Source organism: Tympanuchus pallidicinctus, unplaced genomic scaffold (assembly GCF_026119805.1).
Source record: "Tympanuchus pallidicinctus isolate F22 unplaced genomic scaffold, pur_lepc_1.0 scaffold10, whole genome shotgun sequence".
Taxonomy (NCBI): domain Eukaryota; kingdom Metazoa; phylum Chordata; class Aves; order Galliformes; family Phasianidae; genus Tympanuchus; species Tympanuchus pallidicinctus.
The window spans coordinates 5,546,182-5,564,217 of record NW_026294619.1 but is presented as its reverse complement, the minus strand read 5'-3'; the positions used below and the strand labels follow the sequence as shown (position 1 = coordinate 5,564,217).

The following is an 18,036-nucleotide window of genomic DNA, read 5'->3' as shown; positions in this document are numbered from 1 at the left end:
CTCTGGAAAGAAGACGGAGTTGTATAAATAGGCAAGAAAGGAAGTGTGATGCTGAGACGCTGAGGTGGTGCACCTAAACCTCATCAGAATTTCCAAGATCTTCTCATAAGGGATCATACAGAGTAAGCTGTTGGAAAACACTAGTACAGCAAATGGTAATGGATTTCAGCACGCTAGCCTGCTCCACAAATCCACTTCAGTTCATGCAAGCCAAGCCATACCTGGCAGAGTTCCCCCAGAGTTCAGCCCACTTGGGAAAACTAACTTTTAAAACGTTACTGGTCTCCAAACAAAGTCACCAGAAGCTTCTATTCTGTCCTTTGCTGTCCACTGTCCTGCAAAGTACAACACTTACATTAATCTACAGGGGAGGCTCCTGCACTTCTTCACACTCAGTCCACAAAGTCCCTGCCCATAGACCTGCCTCTACACTCCCCCGCTTCATCTCTGGCTTGACTTTCTTGCTGTTGGTCATAATGCCAAGTCCACAGAGCTAGACTAACAAAAGAGAAAAAATTAAAAAGCTCTAGCAACAAAGGAAGTGAAAGCTGTGATTCAGCAGGTGGTGATTCCTCTTTGGTAAGACTGAAAACAGACACATGTTGATTGGCCTTTTAAGGTGCTCTTTCACAAACCATGCTCAAAAGTACACAAGAACAAAGCATTGTTTGTTCCTCTCCACTCTCTAAGTAAAGAATTTCTTTTTAACACCTAACCTAAATTTACCATCTTCTAGTTTTATGCCATTCCCCTTTTTAAAAGACTGAATGATTGTAGAATTCCCATTCCTTAGATAAAAAGGTTTGGATAGTACAAATGTCTGTGTGTGTTGGCAACTGGAATAACACAAGGCTCACTGGAATAGAACCAGTAGCACATGGATGTATATGCACAGTTTATGTACAAAATTAAAACACAAACAGCAAAACCAATAGTTCAAGATCTTATGACTGCTATGCCTTTTTTAAATGGTTGCAAAGAAGTGTGGTAGGGATTCTTCCCCACACTTAAGTCCACTGTAAAATCTTTAGTATGCAATTTTTTTTCCAGATGAATACATTTGTGTCCACTGCACTTTCTCTTCATTGCAGCTGTGCACTCTGAGAGGTACCATTTCCCTTCTGGTGCTTCTATCAGTCCAGCACATCCATAACGGGACAATTCCAAAATAGGATACCTGATTACAAGTGAGGTAGCGTGGCTCATTTGGATCATAGGTCTAGTCAACCCATCTATGAGAATCAGACTCTGGATTACTGCAGTTTGCTGGGAAAGTTCTTGTGCCAGTGCAGATGAAGAATACAACAACAGAAATGAAGAAGAGGAAGATGATGATGACTGCTGACTTTCGGATTTGTTACTTTTGCTTTTTCTTCTATTTTGTAATCTTTCTTTGATGAATTTAATGTTTGCATTCACGTAAATTCCAGAGCTGATAATGATTATCCAGTCAAACCTCTAGATAATGAAAATTTTCTTCCAAGCTGGAGATCATTGTTCCTAAATAGCTGACTTTTAGACCAGATGTTCTTCTTCCTTCCTTCATTTGCACTGTGACTTGCACTGCTAGAGCTGCTGCCATGGTAATTGACCCCAAGCCCTTAAGGTAATGAGCCCAAGCTATACAATCCCAGTAGTTGAGAAGAGTTTGTATTGTACGCAATGTATCCAATTCCAAGTGTCTCTTCAATATCTCTGTGATTCCAGCATTGTCTGCTTCAAGATCCACTCCAAATTTAGCAAATTCCTTGTCAAGTTTTCTCACATGATGGTCTACCATATCATAAATTTAATTAGCCAGCTGTACTTTTTCATCTGCATCTTCCAAAGCCTTATAATAATTGTTTTTGATTGACGTTGTTTGTTCTTCCCTCTATTCAGGTTTGTTTTTCTTTATGTTCATTAAAAAATCATTTATCTTCTGTTCAAGCTGATCCATTGCATTCTGCACATGCAGATTCATCCTGTGCATTTCAGTGAACCTCTCATGAAGACTTATGGGCTGCTGCTTGATCGTGTCCAGATACAGCATGGCAGTGGCTGGGCTTCTCACTAACAGCAGCTCATCCCTTCCAGAATGGAAGGCTCAGACTCAAGGGTGAGCAATGTGTTCCTGAGGTATATTTTGCATGTGGTGACAGTGATCACCATAAAACAATTATCAGACGAGAACTGTCCGTCTTCTGGTGAAGAGACACCTGAGGAAGTCCTGATAGCGTGGAGAAGAACCTCACTGTGTTTTTAGATATTCAAGAGAGAGGAAACATCAATGATACCAAGAGGAGCTGAATTTTAAAGTTCTACTTTAAAGACCCTTTAAAGATCCTCTGAATTGCTGGGGAGATGATCTTCTAGCCGTAGAAAATGAAGGGACCTTGAATGAGCATTTAGAAGAGAGGTCTGTTAATATCATCAGTAAATGCAAACTGTGAAAGGCTGATGCAAAACCTTGAACACTGCAATAAACTGTACAAAAGGAATGTCATCAATTATTGGAAGTTACCGGTCTGCATATGATTTAGTCCAGTTAATTAGACATGAACTATGACATAGCTTTGACATAGCTTTCATCCTGCCACCATGCCTTGTGCTGGGAAATGTTTTGGACGCACAAGAAGATAACACTTCCGCAATCTTAACTCAAGCTTCTGGTGTTACTGCAGCCACAGAGATCAATTTTAGCATCTGCAACACTCTCCTTCCTCTTGCCTTTTCCTTTTATAATTCATCTCCAGAAATAGGCACCAAGCACTCCTCTTCTGGCAGCCTTTCAGCACACTTATTCTTCCCCATTTTCCAGACTTGGGGGGTAATGTTACTAATCATAGACTCTCCTGTGACTTCAGGAGGAGCAGAAGCTCCTGTTGGCTCTGGCATGTTTTCTCCTTACAGAGACAAAGCAGATGGGAACTCCTGTGACACTGTCTCTGTTATAGCTCTGTTACATTACTATCTTACTAAAAGTACTTCAGCAGATGCAGAGCTAATTCATTCAGCAATGTAAGGTTTTGTCCACACTCTAGTAACTAAATAATAACTGGTGAACTATAAATCTGACAGTATCTTTTTGCTCACTGTTTCTCAGTGTTCTTCAGCTGGTGACCTTATCTGCATTTACCAAATGCACACTGAAAGCACAGATAAAAATGTAAGATATAAACATAGATATAAATGTACTTTCCTAGGGTCCTATCACTGTAGTTGTTGAACCTCTTACATATGTGCAATATATACTACCCTTCTCGGTACCGTAAAGTGAGGTAAGACAAAATAATGTGATGAGGAACATTAATTCAAATGATGAAAAATAAACAATATTTTCTTTACTGGCCAGCGCAGTTTGGTTGTACATATACAAACAAGGTCATAAATAACCATTCTTGCATCTTTCTCACTTCTGCAAAAGGAAAGCGCATGGGATTTGCTTGAAGTTTCAACCTCAACCTGCTGTTACAGCAAAGGACCTCACAAAGGAGGACCTCACAAAGGAGGACCTCACAAAGGAGGACCTCACAGACTGCTAAGGATGAGAGGATTTGGCAAATAGGGGAAGCGACCCATTTTCAGTCTGTCACTCCCCCTCACTTTCACCAGAAATTGCAGCCTAATCAAGCTCCAGCAACCAGCCTGAAAAATCCTACTCAGTAAAAACGTCATGCTTTCAAGGTTCAGCAGCAAGTGAATGCTGACCACAATGTGGTAACAGCAATAGAAATTCTTGCTAGATGTAAGAAAAAAAAAATACTCCTCATAATGTCATTGCAGTGCTGGGACAGGAGCCCAGGCACAACAGGAAACTCGCACACAAAAGCAGCTGAGCAGAAAGGCTCTGAGCAGTCTCATCCAGATAGGGAGCCATGAGCCCTTGCGGCTGGACTAGAAACATCAAGTGGCCCTGCCCAGCCTGAGTTACCATATGGTATCAAAGTTTGTACTCAACTTCCAATACAAACATCAGTGAAATTCTCATAAGCATGAATGCATTTTATACTTCTTTTATTTTGGCATCAGCATTCTTTTTTTCTTTTCTTTTCTTTTTTTCTAATATAGTCATGTTTAAGAATCCCACTAAAAGAACAGAACTTAACCACAGCATGAAGTGGACATTACGCACACTGGTGATCATAAAAATGTTTAAGTAAATCCACTGAAAATAATTCAAGAAGAAAGTGAGGTATCACAGCCCTCTATGGATAAAGAATGGTGCAAAGAGCTGCTTCGTGTGTCTGAACTAAGCAATCTTACCACAGCCCATGAGGTCATAGTGTCCTCCCTCAGCCTCAGATCTCTACTGCAAAGTGCGCTTCCTTCACTCCTGCTGCTACTGGTTCATGTCTCCTGGTTCATTCTGGAATCTTGAAAGGATCCTGTCCTCCACAGCTGGTGGCAGAAAATATTTGAATCCAGAGGTCTCTTTTCCTTCTTACTTGCAGAGCTTCAGCAGCTTCACAGCATCCTCTGCTGCCAAAGAACAGAATCAAATTAAAAATGGCCTAAGCCTTTGAGTGAATGTTATCACTTTATACCCTTATTCAAACCCAAATTCAGACAATGAAGAGAAGCAGATAATGAAGCCCCAATTCATGTTAGGGACATCACAAAGGCAAGGGTGATCTCTTGGATACTACTGGTGTAAAACATTCCTTAAATAACAGTAACTCAGTGTTACCAGAAATTGTCACATGCTATCATACACATCTTACAGATCAGGCCTTCAACACGGCTGTTACTTGTCTCAGGATGATTCTGATGCGGGCCCTCTGTCAATAATATGCATAATTTAAAAAATATTATTAAATCTGCTTCTTGATTTGAAAGAAAACTCTCACAGCTCAGCTCAACACAGTACCCACAGTTGTCACTTACATGTTGGTTTGAGGAAAACTGTGGCTTTACTTGTTTGCTACAGCCTTTGGTCATTGTGGCTGTCCATTGTACTGTCTCATGGTTGACGTAGCTCATTTCAGAGCAGCTGAGAAAAAGAGAAAATCAGTTTAATAGACACAGTGCCGATACTAGCAAAAAAATGAATGAATGAATGAATGAATGAATGAATGAAAATCAAACCTGGAACTGTAAATTGGTGCTACTTATAGCCTTTCCACATCTGGCTCTATGATAACCATACCTCTTATCATTCTTATTATGCGGGACACACTGAAAACAGTATCTCCTATTTATTTCCATGGAAACTACAACAGATACAAGGAGCACAATAACAGTATTTGACAGAGAAAATTCTTGGGTAGAAAACAGTGTTTTTCAACACTGGCACTACGATTAGCTGTGCATTTTCACCAGCAGTGAACAAGAATGCAGCATTTGTCAAAATCTCCACTTGTGGAGGTGACCACTGTTGCTGTCACCAGTGCTGGAACGTACTGCCCACTGCCTCACTGTGCTCACATTCATTGTTTTATCTCCAAAAATGTTCATCAAATACCAGTGATGGTCACTGAAGGTCATTGGGGGCTTTTTTTCTAGGTGGAGGAATTCAATTCCATTCCCTTGCTTCATCTGCACTCCTATGTCAGATGTCATTCTGTCAGACTGCCCCTCTGCTGCCATCTGTCGCACAGCAAAAACATGTAAAGGAACATTGGTGGGAAGGTTCAACCTCTGCTGCCATACCACCATCTGCCCCTGACAGCATGGGCTGACATAATGAAAGAGGAGGCAATACTTTCAGAATGGCTCTTGTAGAAGAAAAAAATAATAATAATCAACAAAACGGTACTTCAGCTTCAGTGATTGAAAGGAAAGTGTAAGCACATATCCTTTGAGATCTCTGGGAAGCATTCTGACCGCTCTAAGCAACTTTTCCACAAGTTGGCCAGGCATTTACAAGACCAGCAGTGAGCATGAAAAGCAGCTATGCAGCACACAGACACATCTTCTCCATGCCTGAACCTGCTAAAGTCTTGACTCACACCACAGATGTTCTGCAGCCGTGGTGACGATCCTACCACAGAGAAATGTTTTACGTGAGAGACAAGTTGGCTCCTGCCTTCATGCCATGCCGACTGCCGCGCATGACTAGAAACGTAGACATCGCAATTTGACCTCACAGAACTTTGAATCATTAAGGTTGGAAAAGATCTCTCAGATCACTATTCCAGCTGTCGGCCTATCCCCACCATGCCCACTAACCGAGTCTCACAGTGCCGCATCTACACGGCTCTTGAACACCTCCAGGGACGGGGGGAGGGACTCCACCACCTCCCTGTGCTGTGCCCTGTTTGTCTGAAAATAAACGTTTCCTCATGTCTTCCCCAGCACGAGAGGAATCACCTCTCGTCCTATAAAGAATTCTAACGAGTGAAATAAGACACAGAAGAAACAAGAAAACGGTTGTGCTTTGGGGGTCGTATTAAAAAAAAAAAGGAAAGAAGAAAAAAAGAGGACGTTATTGAGCTCTATCTGCTCCGCCCCGCCCTGCCCTTTCTGCTGGGATCCCGCCCCACCGCTGTCAGTGGCAGAGCGCCGCTGGTGCCCGTCATGGCGGCAGCCGCGCAGCTGCTCCGCGGGGCCGCCCGCGCCCCGCCCGCCCTGTGCGCCGCGTCCCGCCGCTGGCTGGGCTCCGCGCCGCCGGGGGTCCCCGCGGTCCGAGGCGGGCGGCGCTGGGCTGTGGCGGCGGCGGGGGCGCTGGGCGGGCTGGGGCTAGGGCTGTGGCGGCGGCGGGCCTCCATGGCGGCGGCCGAGGAGGAGGAGGAGGAGCAGGAGGAGGTGCGACGGCGATTCATGGCGCCGCCGGTGAGCGGGCTGCGGGAGCTGCGGCGGCGGCGGCGGGAGCTGGGGAGCCGCATGGAACTGCTCATCATGGAGACTCAGGCCGAGGTGTGCCGCGCTCTGGCGGCGCTGGACCCCGGCGCCTCTTTCGCCGTGGACACCTGGGAGAGGAAGGAAGGTGCGGGGCACGGGGCGGCCGGGGGCGGCGGGGGCGCGGGGGGCTCCCGGCCCTCGGTGACCCGGTGCGGCGTTGGCAGGCGGAGGAGGCATCAGCTGCGTGCTACAGGACGGAGAGGTCTTCGAGAAGGCGGGCGTGAACGTGTCGGTGGTGTTCGGACAGCTGTCCGAGGAGGCGGCGCGGCAGATGAGGAGTAGGGGGAAGGCCCTGAAGGCCACCGAGGATGGTAAGGGGACCGCGAGGGGGGAGGGAGGGAAGAAGGGTGCTCCGATATATTATTTCAGAGGAGATTCAGGCTGGATGTTAGGAGAAAGGTCTTCTCAGAAAGAGTGATAAGGCACTGACACAGGTTGCCCACGGAGATGGTGGAGTGACGTCCCTGGAGGTGTTCAAGAGCCGTGTAGATGCGGCACTGAGAGATGTTTTAGTGGGCACGGGTTGACAGTTGGACTAGGTGATGTGAGAGGGCTTTTCCAACGTTAACAATTCTGTAATTATCCCTTTTTTGCATTTTTAAGACAAATGTAGAAAAAGGCTTTTAATGAGGCACATAAAAAAATACGTGGATGAGAAGCAAATTTCACACAGAGTAGTTATTATTGTGAAATTTGCGTGTAGCCGAATGACAGCTTGAAAACTAAGATAGATAGCAATGTTCCTTGAAAGGTAATAAATGAAGTTATTTGAAAAACTCTAGATTTTCTTTCTGTGCATCTTTTTATCCAGGAAAACTGCCTTTCTGTGCCATGGGTGTAAGCTCCGTTATTCATCCAAAGAATCCTCATGTTCCAACCATGCACTTCAACTACAGATACTTTGAAATTGAGGAAGCTGACGGTAAGAACTAAAGTCAGTGCAATACACTTGATGTGTACCACTCTGTATGAAGGAATTGTGACGACATGGCTAGGCTAACAGGTTAAGAACCAGAGGACTTTTTTTCCCAGCTGCGGCAAGAGCCTGTTGAGTAGCACCGCTTCCTAGAGTTTAATAGAAGAAAGGAATAATGATTTATTTTGTATTGTACAAATAGTTGTTCTTGGTGAAGCACTAGCAATGTATTTCTGTTTGGAAGGTGGGCTTTTTGGTTTGTGTTTCTTTGTTGGGTTTTTTTTTTTTGATGTTGTTGCTTGCTTTTCTCCTATAGGAACTAAACAGTGGTGGTTTGGTGGTGGAACGGACCTCACTCCGACTTACTTGAATGAAGAAGATGCTGTACATTTCCACAAGACTCTGAAAGAAGTTTGTGACAAGCATGATCTGAAGCTGTATCCCAAGTATAAGAAATGGTATGTGAGAGATGTACTTAGATTCCAAATTTTGTGAGAGCAAAAAGCAGCGTTAGAAATTGCCAATTAAGTGTATTCTAAGAACAGTAGGTTCTCTTCTGCTTTCTGGTGTCAGCAGATCCTAGTGAAAATCAGCGGATACGTACTCTGGGACAAAACGTAGTTTGAAGCAGTCTCTTATTTACAGAAGCCTGAGAGAGCTGAAGCTGAGATCTGTAAACTGAATAAAAAAATAAGCTGACTACAGATTTTGTAAGCCACAGACCTCATTAGGCATCTTAAATGTTCTTTTTATCCTCTGGTGTCAAACTAGGATGAGATTTTTGCCTCAGAGGCCTGTGGACTTTGGACTTGCACTTTTTCTGCTTACAGTGAACTCATGGTAAATGTGCATGTCTAAATTCCACTGAAGTTATTCTTCATTCATCATGTCTTTCATTATCCTTCTTTCTTCCTTTTTTTTTTTTTTTTTTTGCAGTGTTGTTAAAGGAGCTTCTCCTTAATGTAGAAGCTTCATGATTTTGGTGCTTAGTTTTGTTCCCAGTGTTACGTTCACATAGTGTTCAACAGTGTATGCTCTAAAGATGTGAACTTTGAATATTCTTCTTGAGCTGAGAGATGTAGTTGACAGGATCCTTCCCTGCTGTTCAGTGGGTGCTTGCTGCTCTGTCTCTGATAATCCTATCTGCTGCAACCTGTGGTATCCAGACAGGACGGTTAGCCTTTTGTCACCTACGAGGTCTTGCCTGAGGACTGGAGATAACGTGGGTGTTGTAGTTTGGGTGTGAACCACTTAGTCCAGGAGCACACCTTAACATTTTAAGATTACAGACTGTCTGATGGATTTTTTGTGTGCTGGTTCAGAATGCCTACCCTAATGGTCATGTTGTTTGCAGGATAAGGAGGCAAGCAACAGCAGCAGCTGGAGAACAGAGAGATGGATGTCTGTTCTTAGTCTGAGGGGCAGCTCAAAGGAGGACATTTGTCCATTGTGTCCAGTGGACAAAGGCGGTTTTCCCAATCCCAGCATGAGCATTTGTTGTAAGCAGCAGCTGTGTAGGGGCATGTTGTTCTCATTGCTGGAGGATTGTGAATCTCCTCTGTGCTTCTACTAATTTGTATTGCCTTTTTTCCATCTTTTCTCAACCAGAAAAGGTCTTGTTACGTTTGCCACTTTGCCTTCCTGATCCAGCTTTAAAGCAGCCTTTTTTTCCAAACTCTTCCTGCTGCTATAAAATAAAAAAGCTGATCATCTCAGTGAATGAAAAAAAAAAATAGGTTATCTATTTCCCTTCCTCTATGGCTGTGCCAATTATACTGCTTGTTTACAGTAACTGTGGATGGACACATGTATGGTGTGCTAGTCCTAAAGGAAGACAGGATTTCCTTCTTGTTGTTGGGTTCTGCTTCCCTTCCATTTCTGCCCCTAGGTGAAGACTTGCAGGACACAGTTGCCTAAGCAAGTTGGATGTGGATACAGTGAATCAGCTGACTTACAGTAATTGCATACCTATACGCTCCCAATGAATGCAAAATGGATTAATTTTCTCCTCGTTATAGGATAAGCTGCACATATTCATAAACTTGACAGTGAGCTGCAAATAGCCAGTCCTAGAATGACTCCATCTTCCAAACTTAAACTGTTATAAAGTTTTTTTTCAAGGAAGACTGCCTCACTTTTTTTTTTTTCCTTCCCTGTTATTGACAGTGGCCTTTTTATCCAGTCTTGGGTTTGCTGATTTTTTTTTAAATTATTTTTATTTTTTAATTTTAATGCAGGAAGTCAATTTTCTCACAGTAATAGCAAAAAGAATAAAGAGATTATTTTTAAGCTTACTGGTTCATTTCACATTTGTCTGAAAGTAGTACAAATAGTCTGGGATCTGTATATATTTCAGGGAATGAAATCTAGAAAGATCTGTTAGGGTGAGCTCCTCCTCATAGGTAGAGAATATGGATTAGATGACTGTTAGAGGACTACACATGAAAACGTTTCCATGGTCACTGACTGTTATACGTTCAGTGGCCACAGCTTTGCGATGCCCATTTAATCAGAGCTTTCAGTGACTGCGTTCTGCATGGGGCTGTACAGTACTGCTTGTAACAGTCAGTGCAACAGTAAGGCACGTGGCACTGTAAGAACTGACTTCCCATCACTATTTCGCTATGCTGTCCTGTGCCAGGTAGCAGATAAGGGTTTTTTTTCGTGGGTCCTATTAATAACTGTCTGCTGCGCCATCTAGGTGTGATGACTACTTCTACATCAAGCACCGTGATGAGCGAAGAGGGATTGGAGGCATATTCTTTGATGACATGGACTCTCCTTCCAAGGAGGAAGTATTCCAGTTTGTACAGAGCTGTGCCAAAGCTGTAGTGCCTTCTTATGTTCCCATTGTAAAGAAGCACTGCCATGACTCCTACACACCAGAGGAGAAACTGTGGCAGCAGCTTCGGAGAGGACGGTGAGTATCAAAGGAGCAAAAGAATACATGGGAGGTGGATGAGACTGGTTAGAATAAAATGAGCTAGTTCTCCATGGTCACAGGGCTTATGAACTGAAGTGCATTTTATATCCTGTCATGGCATGGGGCAAGTTCACTTCAGAGTTGCAGCGTTTCTGTGTACAGAACAATTCTTGATGTTCAATGCTAGCTTGCTGGGGAGATGCTAGAAAAGGTACTAGCACAACCTCGTCTGTACCTCTTGCTCTCCCATGTTGTAACAGCATAAGTAACTCATACAAAGTGCTGCTGTTTCTCTCAGATTCCTTTATAAAACAAGAAAAGCTGCTGCATTTAGTAACAAGCAAAGGGGTGCACATGTGCACAGTGTCCTGAATCCCACCTTTGGCAGACCAGTGATATGCCCTGTCACATGAGGGGCATAAGGGTAAGGGAGTCATGCTTACTATTCAGTAATGGAGCTAAGCCCCAGGAAGGCACCAAATTACTGTACCCAACAGTACTTTCAGGTACTTACATACATACTTAGTCTGATATTTTTTTTTCACTGAAATGAGTATGCCATGAACTCCTTGCAAAGGAACAAAGAGGGGTTTTGTTTTTCTGTCAAAGCAAAAAGTCACTGGAACTTAAAAGACTTTTGAGGATGTATATTACGATGAAGGACCATTAATGCTACAAAAGCTTATCAGTCAATACTCTTGTTTCTGTTCTATCTGAGCATATGGAGAAATCATATATGTGCTCTGTGCAAAAATAGGAACTATTTGCTTGCTGCTTTTTCTGCAAAGAAACCTGTAAAAGTGGCATGAAGATGGCATAAACATTCCAGTTTCAATTACGGGCTTACAGCAGTAACCCCCAAGTAAGCCATCTGCTTAATTTGGTAGAACTGTTTCTTGGGGCATTGGGCTTTCAGGATCCATTCTGTGAATGAAATTTGGCAAACCTGGTAAGATTATAAGGGGAAGTAGCTGCTTCAAGCTGCATCCAGGACTAGCTCAGCCTGCTTATTGCACTGAACCAGCCTGCAGATTATTGGGCTAGTCAAAGCTCTCTATTTCTGCAGATAGTAAGGGTCCCTCTCTTTCCATTTGTCTCTTAAGTACTAATACCTCCATACTGGTTGTTGAGGTAAACCCTGCAGAATTGTCACTGCTCTGTTTGTATGCTGAACAATTGGCTTCAAAGTGGGGTTCATTCTGACACTCAGTATGGTTGAAAACCTGTTTTTGTTTGATGTCTGCTATCTGAAGAAAGCAAAATCCACTTCTGATAATAATTGTTCTTTTGCTGCATCTTCGCTCCCCGTAGGTATGTGGAGTTCAACTTGGTTTATGACAGAGGTACAAAATTTGGCCTGTTAACACCAGGATCAAGAATTGAGAGCATTCTTATGTCTCTGCCACTGACTGCAAGGTAAGGGAATAGTTGTATGGAGTTACAGGTAAGCACTCTTCTTACTAAAACACTTTATAGGATTAAATCAATGGTCTGTTTTGGTGTCTAGTCTCTTAACACTGGTTGGTTCATGCCTGATACAAGAAGTGGTTAAATATATGTGGGTCCTTGTCTGTTCTGCTACGCTCACTCATTCACCAGTAATATATGGTTTAGTTACTTTTTTTAATGCTTACTTAGTGCATCTATCTTACTTGATAGATTTCTCCTGCTTCCTCTCTGGGTGTTTTTGTAGTAGCTCTTTGAAAAGCACGTGAACTTCTGGCACTCTTGACAAGTCTGTGGCAAGGAGTTTTACACTGAAATTGTGTGTTGTTTGAAAAAGTGCCTGTTTTCTACTTGCAGCCAATGATTGTTTGACTCTTCAGATTTTCTTCTTGTTTTCTCTGTAACAGCTCTTATTTCATAGACTTCTGTTGTTACTTATCTACCTTCTGAGCTGATAAGCGCCCTTTTTTAAAGGGCACTTTATATGATAGGTGTTCCATACTTTTTGTCACATTTGCTACTTTTCTCTAGCCAGTCTTCTTTGTCCTTTCCGAGCTGGGGATAAGGATCAGACAACAGAAGCTGTATATCCGAGATGCAGGTGTGCTGCTGGCTCATACAGTGGCATAAGGATGTTTTTGTTCATTATTATTAATCTTCATATGCTGCTTGCTAGTTTTGAGATGGCTTTTTCATAGAACAGTTAATACACCACAATCTTACCTGGGCAGTAAAAGTTAACTCAGTCTCTCAATGTGGGCATTTCCTCTCTGTGCACTATTTTAGAACAATGCCAAATTGCACCTAGCGATGTTTAGTTATTTGGCCTGTAGCTTTGCATCCTTAGGAGAGGCAACTGCAGGCAGCAGGGCAGTCTGAATGCGTTTCCCCTTTCTCTGCAGGTGGGAATACATGAATACACCTCCAGAGAGCTCAAAGGAAGCTGAAATTCTAGAGGTTCTCCGCAATCCCAAAGACTGGGTGCACTGATGTGGATTGTGAAGAAGGTGGATTGCTTATACTGAGCCATTACAGAAGAAGAGGAAAGCCTACAAGCCAGCTCCTCTGAACTGCTGTTGCACGGCGTCTTAGTATAGCTATTTCTACTCTTACCTGGTGCCTTAATGATGATGCTGTAGTCTTGTTTTAACTTGCAAATATGTGACCTCTTTCTTTAAGAGTGATCAGCTGATGTTGTCATCCTTTGTTGATGTTGCCTTGTGAAGGACTGGTGATACCCTCCCAGGGCTAGTGTGCATGCTTATGAACTTCCTCAACTGATTTGTGTGTGATTGCAAAATGTTAAACTACTGTGAAGCATTCCCCCAGTGGAATTAAAGCACTATCTGTGCCTAGATGGCACTGCTTACTCGAGAACAATGTTGGGAAATTCTAGAAATATTTTTAAGAATAAAGTGAATATTTGGTATGATTTTAAGTCTTTGAATTCATGTTCATGAGCCTGTGAAAAAGACAGCACCATGTTTCATCTGGAGGTGGAGAACACTGGAAACTGGGTTAGGGTCCCAGTGGTGCCTGCTGGGTGCAAGAGTTGGCTGTGTGCTTTAAAGAGAAGCTCTTGAGTGCTGCTCTCACTAGTTCTCTCTCACCTGCTATCAACCACACCAGCACTTCCTCTCTGCCCATTCCTTATCAGGAAGGACTGGGTTGGGCAGGAAGCTGCTCGGTGTGGCGCTGGGCTTCCTGCACAGACTTCCTGGCTGCTCTGATTGCCCTTTCTGCCTGCAGTGTGAACTTGGACTGAGTGCACCCTCAGTAAATTGCAGATAATGCCAAGTGGGAGGACGTGTCACTGCCTGAGAGGAGGAAGGTTCCACGTGGATCAGGATAGGCTGGACAGAGGTGCTGAGGGCAGTTTTATATGCTGTACCAAGACCAAAGGCTAGGTTCTGTGCTTTGCTCACAACTGTGCAGTTGTGGCACTGAGGGATGGCAGTGATGGATTGACAATTGTACAGAGTTACCTTAGTGGTCTTTTCCAACCTTAATGATTCCTTCCAAGAAGGGAAAAGCAAAAACGGGCTCTGCTGAAGAGAAAATCCATTTTTATCTCCCCGTCGGGGAATCGAACCCCGGTCTCCCGCGTGACAGGCGGGGATACTCACCACTATACTAACGAGGAGCAGTTGCTATGAAAATTTCCCTCCGCCACATCCTATGACGTCAGTGCTTCCCAGCCGTGAGTTAGCACAATGGATTCCGTTGTAGTATTGACGCTGAACTGCCCCAGCTGCTATCCCGGCGCTGCGAGACTGGCAGCCATTCTCACTGACAGCCGGAGGTCCGACCCAGACCCACTGCTTTTTCTCTCCCTTCTGCAAAGAAACACCTAACGCGGAGAGCACACAAAACTTCTCCGTAGCGGAACGCGTTCACGAGTGTTGCAGCCTTTCCTCAGTAATCAATGAAAACCAACAAAACCATCCTCAGTATCAAAATGTAGCTGGCCCGTACGGGGATCGAACCCGCGACCTTGGCGTTATTAGCACCACGCTCTAACCAACTGAGCTAACCGGCCACGCTGCGTTGCCATTTTATTGCGTCCAGACCTCACCGGTTTTTCCAATGCCACGTTGGAGGTATGCAAAATACCAAAAAATCTGATTTTCACCTCTCGCAGCTACGCGCGGCACAGCAGCATAGTCCCTCCACGATTATTCGTGCGGCGCTACAGCGCAGCGCCAAAATGCAGATCCACCTCCCCGTCGGGGAATCGAACCCCGGTCTCCCGCGTGACAGGCGGGGATACTCACCACTATACTAACGAGGAACTGGGCACGCACAATGACGCCTGGCCAGCCCGCCAAAAAAAGCCCGCGAAAGCGCCCTGGTGTGTGAGGAGATTCTGCTAACCTGTGGGTACACAAATTGCCACTTTCTTTGTGCCGGTCTCCACGGGAAACCAGAATCCCTCCCAGCTGGAAAGCCAGATAGACTGCGTGTAAAACCAAAGCTCTAGGAAAACAGACAGGAAATAAGTTGTAATCCCTTCCATCCTGTGGAAAAGTAGTTGTGAAGGATGATGCCACTAAACTCCAGCCCTTAGCTTCATCAGCTGGCAGCGTGAGTGGGTCCCTCACCTATCTTCTTTCCAACCAGTATCACCTAACATTAAAAGTGATAATGTAAATAACACAAAATGAAGATGGCAGCTGTACAGAGAAAGCATACAACTGTGTCATGAGAGCACAGCTGCTCGCTCAAAACCGAACAACTGCCATGAGGAATCACAGAATCATAGAATGTCCTGGGTTGAAAAGGACCACAATGATCATCTGGTTTCAACCCCCTTCTATGTGCAGGGTCGCCAACCAGCAGCCCAGGCTGCCCAGAGCCACATCCAGCCTGGCCTTGAATGCCTCCAGGGATGGGGCATCCACAGCCTCCTTGGGCAACCTGTTCAGTGCGTCACCACCTCTGTGTGAAAAACTTCCTCCTAATATCTAACCTAAACCTCCCTTGTCTCACTTTAAGACCATTCCCCATTGTCCTATTGCTATAGGGCTGTCACAGGGCACTGCGGGCCTGCTGTATGCCCCATAATTTTCATATATAATCTGCTTGGGTTAGGACTGGGCTGACATTAGGATCACAGAGAAAACGGGGAGGGACACGCTGCACAATCCTGACTGGAACACTCAAGACTGGGAGAAGCAGCAGATCTTACATTGGTCTTTCAGTGAGGTTATTAACCCGCAGGTTTTACCAGACGATCAGGGTCACATGGAAGGGTTTTGGCCATGAAATACTGGTGGGGAAAGGCAGTAGGTTCCAGAGTTCCGACAGCTCCAGCAGCCCAGGAAGGCGCACGTCACAATCAGACATCTCACGGGCTGCCAAACGGCAGCTCGGCAATGCAGCTGCCGCACCTCCTGTCTGCGCCTTCACGGCAGCCAGAGAGGAGAACCAGCACTTAGATCCCTCCTCGTTAGTATAGTGGTGAGTATCCCCGCCTGTCACGCGGGAGACCGGGGTTCGATTCCCCGACGGGGAGACACATATGTTTTGCCGCCCTTCGGCGCACAGCGCGTCCCGCCAGCGGCTGCGCTGGAGCAGATGGCGGCACAGCGCCACACGGTGTGTGGCGGTGGCGCCGGGCACAAAGCGGCCGTGATCGTATAGTGGTCAGTACTCTGCGTTGTGGCCGCAGCAACCTCGGTTCGAATCCGAGTCACGGCAGGATATTTTTATTTATTTTTTTTTTTTGTATTTGTAAGTATTTTACTGCCCAGCCAGCGGTAGGACGAGGTACTGAGATCGCAGGGTCCGTTCGACTAGCTGGACGGGGCGCAGCTGGCGAGCCATAGGCCGGAAGCGCCCAGGGTGGTGATTTCTGGCAGGAAACGCGAGAGCTGGAAGGAAAAAAAGAAAATAAAACGGAAAAGGTAATGGCCCGTACGGGGATCGAACCCGCGACCTTGGCGTTATTAGCACCACGCTCTAACCAACTGAGCTAACCGGCCCGCTGAACGGTCGCGCTCCGCGCCTCCAAGCGGCGGCCTCGCACGGCGTGTGTGGCCCAGACGCCGCGTGCTCCGGCGCGTTGCCTGCGGCTCGGGGCCTCCTGAGGCCCCGGTGGCATCAGGGAATGGGTGGAGGCTCCGAAGGGTAACGGCGGCACGGCGCGGAGCCGCGCTGCATAGCGGGAGGCCAAAATGGCGCATCGTGCAGTAGTCGTGGCCGAGTGGTTAAGGCGATGGACTAGAAATCCATTGGGGTCCCCCCGCGCAGGTTCGAATCCTGCCGACTACGGAGCCATTACTTTTTCCAACCGGAGGCACCGCCTTCCCTCCCGCACCGCTGGGTATTTTTTAATTTATTTTTCTTTTCCGCAGCTCTCCTACAAACGTTTTCTGCCCGAAGTGGGAGAGTTCCGGACGGCCCACCCACGGCTCAGAGCAGGGAAAGCTTCTCAGCGCCATACCTCGCTTTTCGTCGCGACGCTCCCGCGAACCCCTCCCCCACCCCACACCGCGGCCCATTTGGGCGGGGCGCGGACCGTAAAACTGCGGCCTTCTCGGCGCCGTGGCTTAGCTGGTTAAAGCGCCTGTCTAGTAAACAGGAGATCCTGGGTTCGAATCCCAGCGGTGCCTGTGAGGGCAGCGACTTTTGTCACCCAAGAGTTGAACGAGTGCAGCAGGGAAAACAGCTCACAGGCACCGCTCGTGCTTCTCGCAGAGCGGCTGAGGTGCCTGCCCTGCCCTCGCCCTGGGGGTGTTCCTCAAATCGCACCCTCACCTTCCATTACCGTTCCAATGTTTTGGCTTCTGTTAATGAAAAAAAAAGGCTCGGACAGGGTTCCAAAAGTGAAACTGGCCCGTACGGGGATCGAACCCGCGACCTTGGCGTTATTAGCACCACGCTCTAACCAACTGAGCTAACCGGCCCCCTTGTTAAGGCTTTCTGCACCACCTCTGATCCCGCTTCCCCCATCAGGTGCTGGTGTCTCCCTGACCACCGACACAGTCTTGCAAGCAGCACTTTGCCCATGACAGGAACAAAAGCGCAGGCATAACGCATTTCCTCGGCAAAGCCTCCTCCCTGCTCTGCTCGCTAGCTGCGCTGCAAAATAGTCGCTTCTCTCCGCAGCCCCCCGCCCTTGGCCCCCCGGTTTGGCAAGTGCCCTCCCCGCCCTCCTCTGCCTTCTGCTCGTCCTCCGTACCGGCGCAGACTTGAGGCCCCACAACCGAAAGGCCGCAAAGCAAGGAAAAAAAGGAAAAATAAAAAGCGAAAACTATTGTCAGGAGTGGGATTCGAACCCACGCCTCCAGGGGAGACTGCGACCTGAACGCAGCGCCTTAGACCGCTCGGCCATCCTGACACCCTGATGCTGGCCCCCAACCGGCCCACCTCGGCCCCACGCTGCGCCCAGCGCATGGATAATCATTGTGAAGGCAGAATGCAGAAT

The 18,036-nt window shown here is 46.1% G+C and overlaps 1 protein-coding gene, 10 non-coding genes and 1 pseudogene across 11 annotated transcripts; 5 read left to right on the top strand and 7 right to left on the bottom strand.

The window, feature by feature from the left end:
* Positions 1-936: 936 nt before the first annotated feature.
* LOC128072159 (inhibitor of growth protein 3-like) lies at positions 937-1,821 on the bottom strand (annotated as a pseudogene).
* A 4,677-nt stretch (positions 1,822-6,498) lies between these two features.
* On the top strand, positions 6,499-13,539 carry CPOX (coproporphyrinogen oxidase). The gene is made up of 7 exons (XM_052665362.1): positions 6,499-6,907; positions 6,987-7,133; positions 7,634-7,744; positions 8,055-8,196; positions 10,440-10,658; positions 11,973-12,077; positions 13,010-13,539. The coding sequence occupies exons 1-7, from the start codon at positions 6,499-6,501 to the stop codon at positions 13,095-13,097; spliced, it is 1,221 nt and encodes a 406-aa protein (XP_052521322.1). The 3' UTR covers positions 13,098-13,539.
* A 639-nt stretch (positions 13,540-14,178) lies between these two features.
* On the bottom strand, positions 14,179-14,250 carry TRNAD-GUC (transfer RNA aspartic acid (anticodon GUC)). The gene has a single exon. It is a non-coding gene; the product is annotated as a tRNA-Asp (tRNA).
* A 322-nt stretch (positions 14,251-14,572) lies between these two features.
* TRNAI-AAU (transfer RNA isoleucine (anticodon AAU)) lies at positions 14,573-14,646 on the bottom strand. The gene has a single exon. It is a non-coding gene; the product is annotated as a tRNA-Ile (tRNA).
* A 180-nt stretch (positions 14,647-14,826) lies between these two features.
* TRNAD-GUC (transfer RNA aspartic acid (anticodon GUC)) lies at positions 14,827-14,898 on the bottom strand. Its single transcript has one exon. It is a non-coding gene; the product is annotated as a tRNA-Asp (tRNA).
* A 1,152-nt stretch (positions 14,899-16,050) lies between these two features.
* On the top strand, positions 16,051-16,122 carry TRNAD-GUC (transfer RNA aspartic acid (anticodon GUC)). Its single transcript has one exon. It is a non-coding gene; the product is annotated as a tRNA-Asp (tRNA).
* A 113-nt stretch (positions 16,123-16,235) lies between these two features.
* Positions 16,236-16,307, top strand: TRNAH-GUG (transfer RNA histidin (anticodon GUG)). The gene has a single exon. It is a non-coding gene; the product is annotated as a tRNA-His (tRNA).
* A 210-nt stretch (positions 16,308-16,517) lies between these two features.
* TRNAI-AAU (transfer RNA isoleucine (anticodon AAU)) lies at positions 16,518-16,591 on the bottom strand. The gene has a single exon. It is a non-coding gene; the product is annotated as a tRNA-Ile (tRNA).
* A 207-nt stretch (positions 16,592-16,798) lies between these two features.
* On the top strand, positions 16,799-16,880 carry TRNAS-AGA (transfer RNA serine (anticodon AGA)). Its single transcript has one exon. It is a non-coding gene; the product is annotated as a tRNA-Ser (tRNA).
* A 267-nt stretch (positions 16,881-17,147) lies between these two features.
* On the top strand, positions 17,148-17,221 carry TRNAT-AGU (transfer RNA threonine (anticodon AGU)). The gene has a single exon. It is a non-coding gene; the product is annotated as a tRNA-Thr (tRNA).
* A 220-nt stretch (positions 17,222-17,441) lies between these two features.
* TRNAI-AAU (transfer RNA isoleucine (anticodon AAU)) lies at positions 17,442-17,515 on the bottom strand. The gene has a single exon. It is a non-coding gene; the product is annotated as a tRNA-Ile (tRNA).
* A 351-nt stretch (positions 17,516-17,866) lies between these two features.
* On the bottom strand, positions 17,867-17,949 carry TRNAL-CAG (transfer RNA leucine (anticodon CAG)). The gene has a single exon. It is a non-coding gene; the product is annotated as a tRNA-Leu (tRNA).
* Positions 17,950-18,036: the final 87 nt, after the last annotated feature.

Excerpts from the sequence above, each read along its gene's own strand:
- CPOX (XM_052665362.1), top strand. The coding sequence starts at position 6,499 with ATGGCGGCAGCCGCGCAGCTGCTCCGCGGGGCCGCCCGCGCCCCGCCC. Across the intron at positions 6,908-6,986 it reads CACCTGGGAGAGGAAGGAAG|GCGGAGGAGGCATCAGCTGC; the intron begins GTGCGGGGCACG and ends CGGCGTTGGCAG. Across the intron at positions 7,134-7,633 it reads CCTGAAGGCCACCGAGGATG|GAAAACTGCCTTTCTGTGCC; the intron begins GTAAGGGGACCG and ends CTTTTTATCCAG.